Genomic DNA, 13,063 nt, shown 5'->3' on the forward strand with positions numbered 1-13,063 from the left:
GTATTTTGTATTTATGTTCCATCTGAGGGCGTCAATGTGGGCCCTCGTGCTTTTAATAAAAACTTTCAGATGTTTCTCGGGCCGTCTGTTTTTTTTTTTACGTGCTGGGGAAAAGGTGCAGTGATTGACGTAGACGGCGTAAGAGTAAGTCCCCAAATTATGCAAAATTATACACAATTCTCGTTGATTGGGTGTTTTTAAACAGTAATTAGTCTCTGTCTCGAGACAAGTAAACTCCCCCCATTGAAACGTTTACGTCTTTGCCTTTCTGATGGTATGTTCTAAAACACAGCTCTGTCAATTGACCCTGGGTGATGTCACGATGGGGTTTTTTTTTTTAGGCTAGTTTATATGAGCGGACAACTCTGTTAATGTTATGTAACGAGTCTAATATTTTACCTATCACAATAACTGCTACTGTAAAAAAAAAAAAATTAAATTGTGCAACGGAAAATCTCCATCCCACTCAGAAGCCATCCCATTCACAACAACGTGTTGAGTTTAGCAATCAGGTTGTGGATTGGATTTCACGAGCGCTAATCTGGCGCAGCATTGCACAAAGGTCAAGTCCAACCTGTCGGTTCACACGCTGCGAGCTGCACCCTGAGCCTGAGTGGAGGCCGAGAGCATTTCTCCAAAACCCTCAGCTGCATGCGAAACCTGCCGGGGAAAATATTTTTAAACTCCTTCCCTCCCTCCTCCTCCTCCTCCTCCCTCCGCGGTTAATTGCGCCCTCTTGCCGTCCATCAACCTCAACCTCGGGCCGGCCCTCCCCGCGCTGCATCCCTCCTTACCCACAATGCAACGCGAGCTCTGAGCAAGCTGAGCCGAGCTATAAAAAGGGCAGCGGGCGGGGGGGGCAGGGCTGCCGTGCATCAGGAACCTTGCAGACGCGCTCGCTCGCTCGCTCGCTCGCACGCACGCGCACTCACTCACTCACACGGGGGAGATCCAGGGACGACACAGCCCCCCCACTCGCACTGGGATCCAAGAGAGCCTCGGCGACGCAGAGAATAAAGGTCAGTAACGGAGGACGAGGGAAGGCAGGAAGTGTCGGAGGGACGGGAAGGAGAGTGGGCAGGGCTGCTGGTCGGGATGGGGAAGGAAGGAAGGAACGAAGGAAGGAGGAATAACAAGTGTCACAGCCTGGCTCGCACTTGGCAGGGAAGTCCTGCAAGGTGAACGGGCTCAATGATAAGCTGCGTGCGTCTTATCCCCCCCCCTCTCCCCTCGTTGATGCTGCGTGCGTGTGATGATCGCCAAATCAAACACAACTCTTGGTTTTCTCTCCTCCCTCCGACAGTGACGCTATCATTGCGCTGCAGGTGAAACCGTCCAAATGTTCCCTCCCTGCTCCTCCTTCATCCATTAAAGCCCCGATTTACTACACGCTCCCCTACAGCCTCCTAATAGCCCCCCCCCCCCCGCTTCCAGCCACAGTTAGTGCTCATTAACATTTGATTATGGCATGAGTGTCCTTGACTTCCTGTGCGTCTGTGTGTGCGCGCTCGCTCGCTCGCCGCACATCGACACCGAGCGGACGCGCACCACAGCCGCGGACAGAATGATCCCCATCCCCGCCGCGAACCATCACGTCTCCTCCGCGATGACGTCAAAGGGTCCCCTCGTCCTCCCTTAAAGGGACAGTACACACTTTTTTAACCGCATAAAGGGGCTTCCTGACATAGAGAGAAGGCGCAACTTTGCCGTCACTATTGTTGCCCACTGTGAAGTCGATGCTGGCTGTAGGCGGGACTCCCACGTGCTCGTATAGAATGATTGGCATGCTGTGCCTAAACAGCTGCAGACAGGCTGTTTATAGCCCCGGGCTAAATGCTAGAAATCAGGAAGGTTGGACAGGATCCAGGTTGAAGGCCCCCCTGCACGTCCACTTTTGATTATGAAATAATGACTGAAAAAAAAAAAGTTCATCGGACCGCCGTGCACCTCATGCACAGCATTCACCACGAGCTAAAACCAGCTCAGGACACCATACCGGCTGCATTATCGCTTTCGCACAGCCGCTGCCCGTCCCTGCATCTTGGGTTTCCTTCCACCCGGCGATCCCTCCCTCCCCCGTGGTGAGAGTGATTCCCACATGGATGTCCCCGTAAAATGACTGTTCGCACCGTATCAGAGGTCTGACATGCCAAAAAAGAAGCCTAGGGGGGCACCATAATAGGTCATGGAGCGATTCCCAAAGAGGCTGTGTGCTGACTCAGATGCCAAGCCTTGGCGTGACATTTACACAGGGCAGCAGGGTTAACGCGCGGCCGCTGGAAAAAAAAAAAGAAAAAAGCTGGACACCCGAGAAGCAGAGGGAGCCCAGGGAAAAGTGCACGACCCCGAGAACTCCAGAGCAGCCAGGGATTTATTCAACGTGCCAGAAACATGGCGGGCAACAAGTGGTTTTTATGTTGACTCGTCGTCGTCCTGCAGCCGCAGAGTGAAACGAGTCATATCTCCTTGCTGATAGTCTGCCTTGCTTAAGGCTTATTTGTCAAACGTGGTGGTAGCACATTGTGTGAATTGCAGGCATGTGCCACTGCTGAGCAAACAGCCTGAAGGTCAAGTTTAAATCTTCTTAGAACTAATTTGATGATGCTTGCCTCCAAACTTACCAAGATGGACAAACTTGCAGCGCGCAGAGGCTCAAACAGAGTTGAATAGAGATAAAACTGTAATAAAACTATAATGAACTCGCTCTCAAAGACATTTATGTGTCTATTTGTCTCTGCCCCCCTCCCCCACGCACGCCACCCTGTTAATCACACCTGTCAGGGTTATTTGTTCCCAATGATCATTGCAAACAGACAACACACAAGTCAAAGGAGGTGCACTCGAGGCGGCACCAAAGGGAAGCGGAGCTGCCTGGCGTCCAAACCTGGCCGACGGCGTCAAAGCTATTTAAAGCCAGCGTCTTTTCAAACAGCCATGCTGGATGTGCGCGAGCCACATGACACATGCAGGCAGCGACTTGCACGTATCTGCTTACAAGCTCCAGACCCGCCGGAGGCCGCAGTCTCCTTCCTCATTCCTCCGACTTCAAGGAAGGGGTAAACAGGAAACTGTGCAAATGTGGAGATATATTCAAAAGAGTTATGGCCAAACACAGTCAGACCGGACAGTATTACTGTGTTTGTGTTGGTAGCTAATGAGTGACTGTGCTGGTACTAAACTGTAGATTGCTCAAAACGAAACAAAGGCTTGTATTGGACAGACGAGAGCCATATTTGTGCGTCTTGAGTCGTAAAGTTAATATTTAAACGAATCAAAGGAAAAAGCCATGATCAAAGTATCACCTTGCGTCTTCCGCCCCGCCCGCCTCTTAAAGCATGTACTTTGGAATAGAAATCAAAGTGCCCACTAAGGTAGCCAAATCAAACACTCTGGCATGTTCTGCCCCTGTGCCATGGTGCTCAAACCTCTGTTTAACTCCTTTATCCGCTTTTATTTTTTCCTGTGCAGTTGAAAGGAAAGTGAAACCTTCTCCCTTGAATCTACAAGATGGCAGGCAAGTCGCGGCGAGTGTGTGCATGTGCATGTGCGCGTGTGTTTGTGTTTTATCAAATTCACGCGTCAATGTTGCGGTGAATTTAACAGGTTTTTAGTATGAGGCTGTTCCCAATTCGGAACACAGACACGGCGGGAGTGGCGTGGCCGTCTTGGAATCTGCTGCCCCCCGGTGGCATTTTTAGAGAATACATTACATATACATTGCATATTACATATACATTAACGCCTGACTTTTAATGCCCGGTATCATCGGTTTAAACGAGGAATTCCACGTCATGGAAATAAATACACATATTATCGCATGTAAATATACGACAGTCTTTCTAGAGAATAACGAGACTCACGCAACCATTTCATCATCAAACGCCAGTAGAAAAACAAAAATTCTTTCATGTCTTTGAAATTTTTTTAGACTAATTCATGTGCCTGATTTCTTCTCTTTAAAGTCATATGTAAACAGTGAAGCCTAACCAGGTTATAGTTAATATAGGCGACAACAGTTGTCACGGTGACAGTGTTTGAATCAGGGCACAACTCTGCACTACAAGGCATGCACACAGTCACAGCAGACGACTACACGGCGCTGCCACTCAAATTAAACAAAATGGGAAACATGTGCGCCGCTGATTCCTCCTCACATGACTGTCAACGTGGTTTGTAGCAAAAAATTATAGCATGAGAGAAATTTCATGTTTTCAGTGCACATTGTAAACCTTTTTGATGTTCATTTCAGACAAAATTAAGGACGCAAAGATCATCTTTGTCGTGGGTGAGTGTTTGCCATTTTATTTTATTTATTCGTATCTTATCTGGACTTGTTCCAGTTCTGCATCAGTAAACTGAACTTTGTGCCTGAATCGTTGGCCTTTATGTTTCAGGCGGGCCCGGCTCTGGGAAGGGCACCCAATGCGAACGGATAGTGGCCAAGTACGGCTACACCCACCTGTCGTCCGGCGACCTGCTCCGCGCTGAGGTGGCCTCCGGCTCCGAGAGGGGCAAGCAGCTCCAGGCCATCATGCAGAAGGGAGAGCTCGTCCCCCTGGTGAGAGGCCGCGATGGGAAGATACTTTATTGATCTCTAGGAGATGCGTTTCTAGGTCAATTTGTCCCAAATGAACAGCACTGGCCATTAGCAAAACCGTTTTTCATCTTTTTGTAATGGTTATTTGGTATGTACAAGCTGAAATTATATTTCTTATGATAAATACAAATGCTACTATTATCTATGAATGTTCACATTTTCCAAAAGCCCAACAAAACATATTATTTCACATTCTAGTCTTTATTTACTTACATTCCGGAACAGAAACCTTAGTTTGAGTGGTTGAACGTTGTGGCTTTTCACAGGAGCCAAGTGAGCTCTTGAAATAATTTGATTTTTTTTTATTTTTTTTATGACAGGTTGTCCAATAAAACACTGTGTGTAAGTCACACTTGTGCGGGCAAACTACAAACTGTTGTGTCTAATTCCGTTCTCAAAGCACCATGCACAAAGTTTTGACGTTTTGACAGATGCGCTTGGCGTGATGTGCCGCTGGACTGTGTAACAGCAAGAACAAAAACAGAGGCGCAGTTTGTAATTTGCAGCGGCCTCATTGATTACAACTGAGAGAGAGAGAGAGAGAGAGAGAGGGAGAGAGAGAGAGAGAGAGAGAGAGAGAGAGAGAGAGAGAGAGAGAGAGAGAGAGAGAGAGAGCATAATGGAAACACCTGTCGGCGTAATAAAGTGGACGCTGGGACTGTGTTGTCTCTGCACAAGTGGCATGTGCTTATGGAGACTGATGGCCTTGTCTTGACTCCACCCCCCTCCCCAGGACACTGTCCTGGACATGATTAAGGATGCCATGATTGCCAAGGCCGATGTGTCCAAGGGCTTCCTTATTGACGGCTACCCCCGTGAGGTGAAGCAGGGCGAGGAGTTTGAGAAGAAGGTAGGTGGGAAGTTCTCGGCTTCTGGTTTCTAACGTCTCCCAACGCGTTCAAGGCTCTCGGTTGGCGGGGACACGCACTGTGAACAGAAGCGGGGATCTCCTGGGTTTTTATTCCTCTCCAGTTCCTCCTGCGGTGCAGCTCGCACCTGGAGGTGGTGGTGGAACGCCCGCAGTCGAAGGCCCTGCAGCTATGGGGCGAGACGCCTCAGGAAATGAGGACGACAGAAGCATTCACGTGACACGCTTCGCATATCAAGCGTCTGTTCTGACTTTTTTCAAGTCAAGACTTCTTCTTCTTTTTTTTTTGCATTTTGGCAGCAATTTGTTGTTTTATTGCTTCATTTTCTTTCGTCCCTTGATTTGTTGCTTGATGCGTTTTAGTGGAAGGGTTTAGAAAACAGCCATAAGCCTTTTGGAAGAGTTTTATATCAACAGGGGCGATTCTAGATTCCAGCTGAAGGTTATGCCCCGCCCCCACACACCCACTTGAACCAGGTCCAACTATTGTACATTAAATTACTATAACCAAACCACCATTGCCAGGTATATAAAACATGCTGTATTCTTTCCTTTCCGATCTTAATCAATCAGTCGCCAATCTCACTATTTTATTTATCTATCTATCTAACTAGCTAGCAAGCTATCTAGCTATCTTATCTATCAAAGGAGCATCACAGAATATTTTCGGGGGTCCAAATATGATTAAATGCAGTCAATCAGTCAGTTTTTGCAACAAACCTCGGTCCTTTGGTTGCACCTCATTGCAGATTGGCAAACCCTGCCTGCTGCTGTACGTGGACGCCAAGGCGGAGACCATGACCAAGAGGCTGCTGAAGCGCGGCGAGACGAGCGGCCGCTCCGACGACAACGAGGAGACCATCAAGAAGCGCCTGGACCTCTACTACAAAGCCACCGAGCCCGTCATCGCCTTCTACGAGAGCCGCGGCATCGTCAGGAAGGTCGGTGCGGCTGCGAGTTGCTGCCGGGGTTTTAATTTTTCCTCTGTTTTTTTTTTCATTTTGCGGACACGGGAGTGACTGTGCTCTTCTCTGGCTCTCCTGCAGGTGGACTCCGAGCTGCCGGTGGAGGAGGTCTTCAGCCAAGTCTGCAAAGCCATTGACGCGTTGTAGTAAAACAACAAACCTGGATGTGTCGGTCTGGTTTTTGTTGTTGTCGTCGTTGTTTTTACTCATTTTACTTTTAGCTTCGGGAGCGGCCAACACACAATAGGTGCAGGAATCTCCTCATGCACCGTGCTTAAAGAAACACCCCGAGGGCCTTGACGATGCCTTAAGATCTGTTCCTCCTCCAGCAAGACATACGGAAATCTGTCCTGTTGGGGAAACTCTCGACTCGCCACTTTCTTCCTGTCCTGCACTGAATATATTGGCCGATGATTCGTCAGATATCTCCTAGTTTAAAGCACTTGCTGGGCAAACCTGCACTTTATGCAACCTTCACCCTTTCTTTGACCTCCACACGGCAGCCGTCCTATGTTTGCACCCTGGTCAGTAGCAGAGGTAATCTGCAGGGGGCGACACACGTGAAATTCATGCACAGTGACTGAAGTTTACAGAGTATTTACAGAGCATTTCACCAAAAACATGTTTTTAAAGGTTTTTTTTCCTCAAATATTAATACTATACTTCATAAGGTAACAGCTATATATATATATATATATATATATATATATATATATATATATATACATATATATATACATATATATATATGTATGTATGTATATGTATATATATATATATATATATATATACACATATATATACATATACATATATATATATATATATATATATATATATATATATACACATATATATATATATACATATATATATATATATATGTATATATATATATATATATATATATATATATATATATATATATATATATGTATACATAAATATATGAAAAACACTGAAATGTTTCATCTGGATGTGTACATGTAACATGGATGTCTATTTAACAAAAAAAAAATCAAAATCAAAAATAAAGTATTTGAAAAATATATTTAAAGATATATGAAATTTGAGAGTAGTTTAGTTCCAAATGCCCTTTTGGTGCTATAAAATGTTTCCTATATATATATACATATATTTGAGCATTGACATGCGCTGGCATGCAACTGGAAGCCGATTGGTTGAAATCAGGTCCAGCCAACGCGGCCTCTTTCCAGAAAACATGGAAAAAGTTTGCCGCGGCAGGTAGACGCAACAGGATGCAGGACACGCTGCCTCAGCCGCTCTTCGCTGTTCGGTTCGAGACTTTTTCCTTTGAGCCTGTGATAATGACGAACGGCTCTTCCGTTACCTCGCGCACGCACGCACGCACGCACGCACGCACAGACAACAGGCACACATCCCACTCGAGCAGCCAGGTATCCGGAGTGGCCTCCAAGGGGAGCTGTGATCATGACTCTGCACCGCAGGGATGAGGAAACAGGATGATGAGGGGGGAGGAAGGGGGGGCAGGATGCGCTGGTCGCTCGGAGAGTCAATCAGGCGTCCGCACACACACATACCTATAAAGTTGCAGTGAGGATGCTGCTTGAATGCTTGGAATGCCGCCGCTGGCCTCATAAAGGTGAAAAACAAAAAAAGGGGGGGGGGGGGGGGGTAGGGGTGGGAAAGGTGTGAGTGACCCCGATCACGTACAGCGGCGGAGAGGAAGGGGCTCTTGGAATGTGCCGGTGCTGCTGGTGGTCCTGGTGCTTCAGAACCTTGAATTCAACCCTGTGAACTTCTTAGAGAACCACAGAGACCAGTGACACTGTGTGTGTCTGTGTGTGCGCGTGTTCATTTCTCAAGAGTGGGAAATGTGTTGCCCTCTTGTGGTCACAGAGCAAACAGCGTTCGGTTGTTTTCCTCTTTTTCTTCGTTATGTCCCACAAGTTCAGATTGTAGATGTGGTTGTGTGACTTATGAACAGTTCATGTTAAATGCATTGGAAAGAAAGAAAACAACAACCTACTATTCCTACTACACAACTGCTATTAATAACATTATATATATATATATATATATATATATATATATATATATATATATATATATATATATATATATATATATATATATATATATATATTATATAGACACATTTGTATTAACAAATAAGCTCTTAAATGCCTACTTATTAGATTTCTGATAATTTTAGTGATACCTAGTGCATACAAGTGGTTCTCAAACTTTCTCTGTCACGCCCCACCTTGGAGGAAGAAAATTTTTCTTGATGCAAAGATGTTTGATTACGGTCTATCAGCGCTGTTCATTGTCCTCTGGCTTTAGCGCATTAGAAAGAAAATAGACCAGACGCCGAAACGATCGCTGCTCGGCGCGAGCCGGCCGCGGAGGTGCGCCCCGCTTCAAGTCTGGCGTGAACGACACCATCGTTCCGCAGCTACTCGCGGAACGATTCTACAGCCAAAAGTGGCCAACAACAAAGAACACTGGCCACCGCCGGACTCCTGAATTCTTCTTTTCGTCCCTGTGAAGTATTTCTCCATCCTGTGTAGCTGAGCAGTGTTTTTCTTAGCTACAACCTACTGAACACGTTTTGTTAATTGTTCCGCCGTGGAAAAAGTTCCGACGTGAAATCATTAGTTCCCCCCGGGCGCCTCCCGCCCGGTGTTTCGCGTCCCCCGACCCCAGACGATGTATATATATATATATATATATATATATATATATATATATATATATATATATATATATATATATATATATATATATATATATATATATATATATATATATATATATGTATACAAGAACAATAATAATAGCAATGCCCAATAATCCTCCTTTTCTTTTCCTTTATTTATTAGTGGCAATGTTGTAAGTTGTAAGTAAAACCAGTTGTTAAAACTAAATTATATGGTGTTGCTACACCAATACTTAGACGTCCAACTGCAGGGGAGGAGTGATACTTTGTGTGGGCGTGTCCACTCTGTTTTTTGTTGCCCAGTGTCTGAACTGAGGAAAACTGAAGGTGGCAGTAATGCAACACATTGGTAATAATAAAAATCGATAATGAAGAAGAAGAAGAAGAAGAAGAAGAAGAACAAGAAGAGGAAGAAGAAGAAACGTTGATCTGTGGGATTTAGTATGCGTTGCGATGGAAGATGCTAATCTTGGAAATAAATCAACTTGTCACAGACACGCCACGCTTATGTGGGCTTGCATACATCATGTTGAGCTTGCAGTAAGGTGACTTGTGCTGTGCCTCAAGAAAAAATAAAATGCAAAAATGCAAATAAGCTCCTGTGTTTTAAGAGAAAAGCAAAGCTAATTGGTGGGCCGAATGTAACCTGGCAGAGGAATGAAGATCCACTCAGATAATTATCTAAAGCTAATAAATTGACCTTCAGCTCTCTACAAACTGCTGGCAAAAAAATCCCTCCCAACCCCCCATTAGAAAAAAAACATAACCAGAACCAGTCACTTAATGCTAATGCGGGTCTTAGTATCCACTAAAAAAGAAAGAAGGAAAGAAAGAGCCTTGAATGTACATCCAACAGTTTTATGAGACGGGATGTCTTTTTAATGAGGGCCCTGTCAATTAGCCGCCTTATGGGGTTTGTAAAAGTCCTTCCAATGGCTCCGCCGGGCTGACGGGCCTTTTGTTCATCCCGTATCACTCTCGGATATGAGCGATGCAGGGCCATGCGTCAGATCCCTCCTCCGAGGACCATAAGGAAATGAGAAAGCTGGCGCTGGTGCCCCCCCCCTTTCCCCCCCTGCAGCGTCGCCCAAGTGGGCCGACTGGCGGGCTGGCACCGCCGAGACCTCGTGGCACCGCGGCGGGAACCGACGTCAAGCCCAGCAATGAAAGACGACGGGCCGATTGTTTCCTGTTATTGAAACACTGCATGGTGGGGCGGGGTGGTGCGGTGGCAGCCTCCAATAAAGGAAAAAAAAGTTGAAGGAGGAGGAGGGAGGGAGTGTCGAGCCTCAGACTAGACCAGGGGCCAGCTGGGACGTCGTGGAAGGGGCAGCAGTGATGCCAGAGCAGAGAAATCATCTGGACTCTGCGTGTCGGCTGGTTTCTCTTGTTGACAATGCTGCCCGCAGAGACCCGGGGAGTAGAGGAGGGTCAGGGCAGCGTCTCGGCGAGCGGAATACCAACCAGGATCACCACTGAGAGCAGTGGCATCACTGTGAAGCGCATGTTGGAGATGTAGCGTTGGAACACGCAGATGAATAATTGATAACCGAGCCCTTATTGCATCTGCAGCCCTGACGTGGACCCTGCTGAGGCCTCGGGTGCATCGCCTTTCTTTCAAAAATGTTATTTTTACCGGGACGTGTGATTTTCAGGCTGTTATTTTACGCTTAATTTGAGCAAGAGAAAAAACAAGAAAACAAAACTGGAGGATGAACAATCGGTTTTGTCAAGCTGCCCGTGTGGAGGTCAGCGGTGTTAATGAAGGGATTTAACAGGAGCTAGATCTTAAAAAACATTTCCAGAAACACTTCCAACATTTTCTACTTCTACCTCAATAGATTTTTTTCCCCTTTCAAGGATTTTTCTACTTGAACCCCTGGGGCTTGTTTAAAACTTAGATTTTAATTGTTTTTTGAATAATTAATACTCAGGTCCTCGTACATCATTATCCTTTTAGTGTTATACACTATAAATGTAATTCATTTCTATTTCATTTTTTATTTCCATGATCCCTGTGCAAGGACAAATCACCCACATTCCCTCACCTTCGTATTTATGTATCCACATTTTTTAGTTTTTGTATTGAACTGAAGACGAGCAACCTCTTGAAATGCAGTCAGCACAGCCAGGGTTGGAGGTTCTCGAACGCAGCACGCAGGACAGCAGACAAGGGGACTGATTGGCGCAGGTGCGCCCAGTCAGGTGGGAAGGGACGCACACCTGGATGTTAACGAGGAGCCACCAAGGCTGGTGTGGACTCACTGCCAGTTTTCAGTGAAGCTCATGTGTTGGATCACAATGTTGTCAACAAAAGTTTCACAAAGCTTCAAGATTGTTGGGAAAAAAAATAAAAAAATATGTATATATATATATATATTGTAACTTTTGGAGCGATTTCTCAGTGCGTTTGCCTTTTTTTTCATGGATGGAGACAAAAATAAAGATCCAGGGTGGTTTTGACTTCAGCTTCTACCAGGTCACCTGCTCAAACAGGTAAGCTGCCCTTACCTTGTTGTTTTCTATCTGCAGCCTACATGACGGTCCACAGAAGTCCTGCAGGCTGGACCTTTGACTGTAAATAGCCAGATGGAATGAGAAGGCAGTTTTGTTTTTTTCATTTGCTTTGGACAAAAACAATGTCTCACACACACACACACACACACACACACACACACACACACACACACGACAGAGAGATCGACAGTGCTGCCGTTTGTGAAATTGTGTTTGCTTCAGCAGTTTTGTAATTACTCAAACTGCTTCTCCAATCCATCTGTACGATTTTTCTTTTTTTTGCCCCCCCTTTGCTTCTGCTGCTCTTTGGCTCTGTCGTTTGTTAGTTGACTCAACAAAATGATGACTCCCCCTAGTCTGTTGTGTTCACCATGTAAGGCATTTTTCTCTCTCTATTTTTTTTTTTTTTTTGCCTCAAATCTATTTATTTATTCCCTACAAACCGTTGGTGGAGCAAAGTAAATGCCGCCTGGAGGCACACACGAATAGGAATCATGTTTTTTTCCCCCTCTCTCTCTCAGGCAGCATATTCACTCACCAAATACGTTTTGCAGCGGTGCTGGCCAGATGCGCTTTTGATTAAAATGTAGCAGTCGGATGACACTAAATGGCGCATGAATAACACGCAGAAGTTAACGTCTGCAAGAAGCCGTTTCCATTTTGAGCTGCCAAGCCAGATGGAAGGTTTCATAAATCCGTAAATAAATGGATTTATTTTACACATCTATCCGGTTAAGAGCCCTGGGAAAGTGTTCGGAAAAGGGGAAGGCCCGTTCAGGGAAGCTTGGGATCTCATTGGATGGACCTCGTCTGTTAGATTTCAAAAAGGGCCTATGGGATGTTTTGGAGGTTGAGCCAGGTAGCAACGGCTCAACGCTTCCTAGCGGCGAGCGAGAAAATCTTTAGCATCAAGTGAAGCGTTCCGTGTGGGTCTTTGTTCTTCTCTCCAGGTCTGATTAAATATTTCCACTTCCGTAACATCCAACCTAATCTCTCCAGCAGCTGCTGCAGCTACAGCAAGTCTCGCAATGGCCTTCTGCATCAGTTTCAGGGTTTTTCTTTTTCTTTTTTGAAGGGCATGACTTTAGTCTGGAGCTTAGATATGTGAAGTGTGTGTGTGTGTGTGTGTGTGTGTGTGTGTGTGTGTGTGTGTGTGTGTGTGTGTGTGTGTGTGTGTGTGTGTGTGTGTGTGTGCGTTCCACTGACCACAGAACTCTTTGCACTGGCTTAACTAATAAATAATTTCTATGCTGGCAACCATAATTACTGGGAAATTGGCCCCCCAGGGCACGCGAAACACACTTATGTTCTCATTGAGTTTGTTCTCATTAATATCACAGCTTGTCGCTTCATTTCTGACACGTGTTCAGCAGGACTGTGGGCTCAGGTGAGACACGTGCGGTGAAGCAGTG

General features: G+C 45.7%; 1 protein-coding gene across 2 annotated transcripts; it reads left to right on the plus strand.

Annotated features, from left to right (window-relative positions):
• The first annotated feature begins 853 nt into the window (after positions 1-853).
• On the plus strand, positions 854-6,595 carry ak1 (adenylate kinase 1). Of its 2 annotated transcripts, XM_076043545.1 has the most exons (8): positions 854-1,019; positions 2,814-3,056; positions 3,469-3,514; positions 4,250-4,285; positions 4,395-4,558; positions 5,331-5,447; positions 6,215-6,406; positions 6,512-6,595. In XM_076043545.1, the coding sequence occupies exons 3-8, from the start codon at positions 3,508-3,510 to the stop codon at positions 6,575-6,577; spliced, it is 582 nt and encodes a 193-aa protein (XP_075899660.1). In that variant the 5' UTR covers positions 854-1,019; positions 2,814-3,056; positions 3,469-3,507; the 3' UTR covers positions 6,578-6,595. The 2 variants fall into 2 exon arrangements, with proteins under 2 accessions (XP_075899660.1, XP_075899659.1); XM_076043544.1 differs by lacking the exon at positions 2,814-3,056.
• The last annotated feature ends 6,468 nt before the right edge of the window (positions 6,596-13,063 follow it).

Source organism: Nelusetta ayraudi, unplaced genomic scaffold (assembly GCF_046127955.1).
Source record: "Nelusetta ayraudi isolate G7.1 ecotype Tasmania unplaced genomic scaffold, CSIRO-AGI_Nayr_v1 ptg000076l, whole genome shotgun sequence".
NCBI lineage: Eukaryota > Metazoa > Chordata > Actinopteri > Tetraodontiformes > Monacanthidae > Nelusetta > Nelusetta ayraudi.

Coding starts and splice junctions, on each gene's coding strand:
- ak1 (XM_076043545.1), top strand. Junction 5,448..6,214: donor GCGAGGAGTTTGAGAAGAAG/GTAGGTGGGAAG, acceptor ACCTCATTGCAG/ATTGGCAAACCCTGCCTGCT. Junction 6,407..6,511: donor GCCGCGGCATCGTCAGGAAG/GTCGGTGCGGCT, acceptor GCTCTCCTGCAG/GTGGACTCCGAGCTGCCGGT.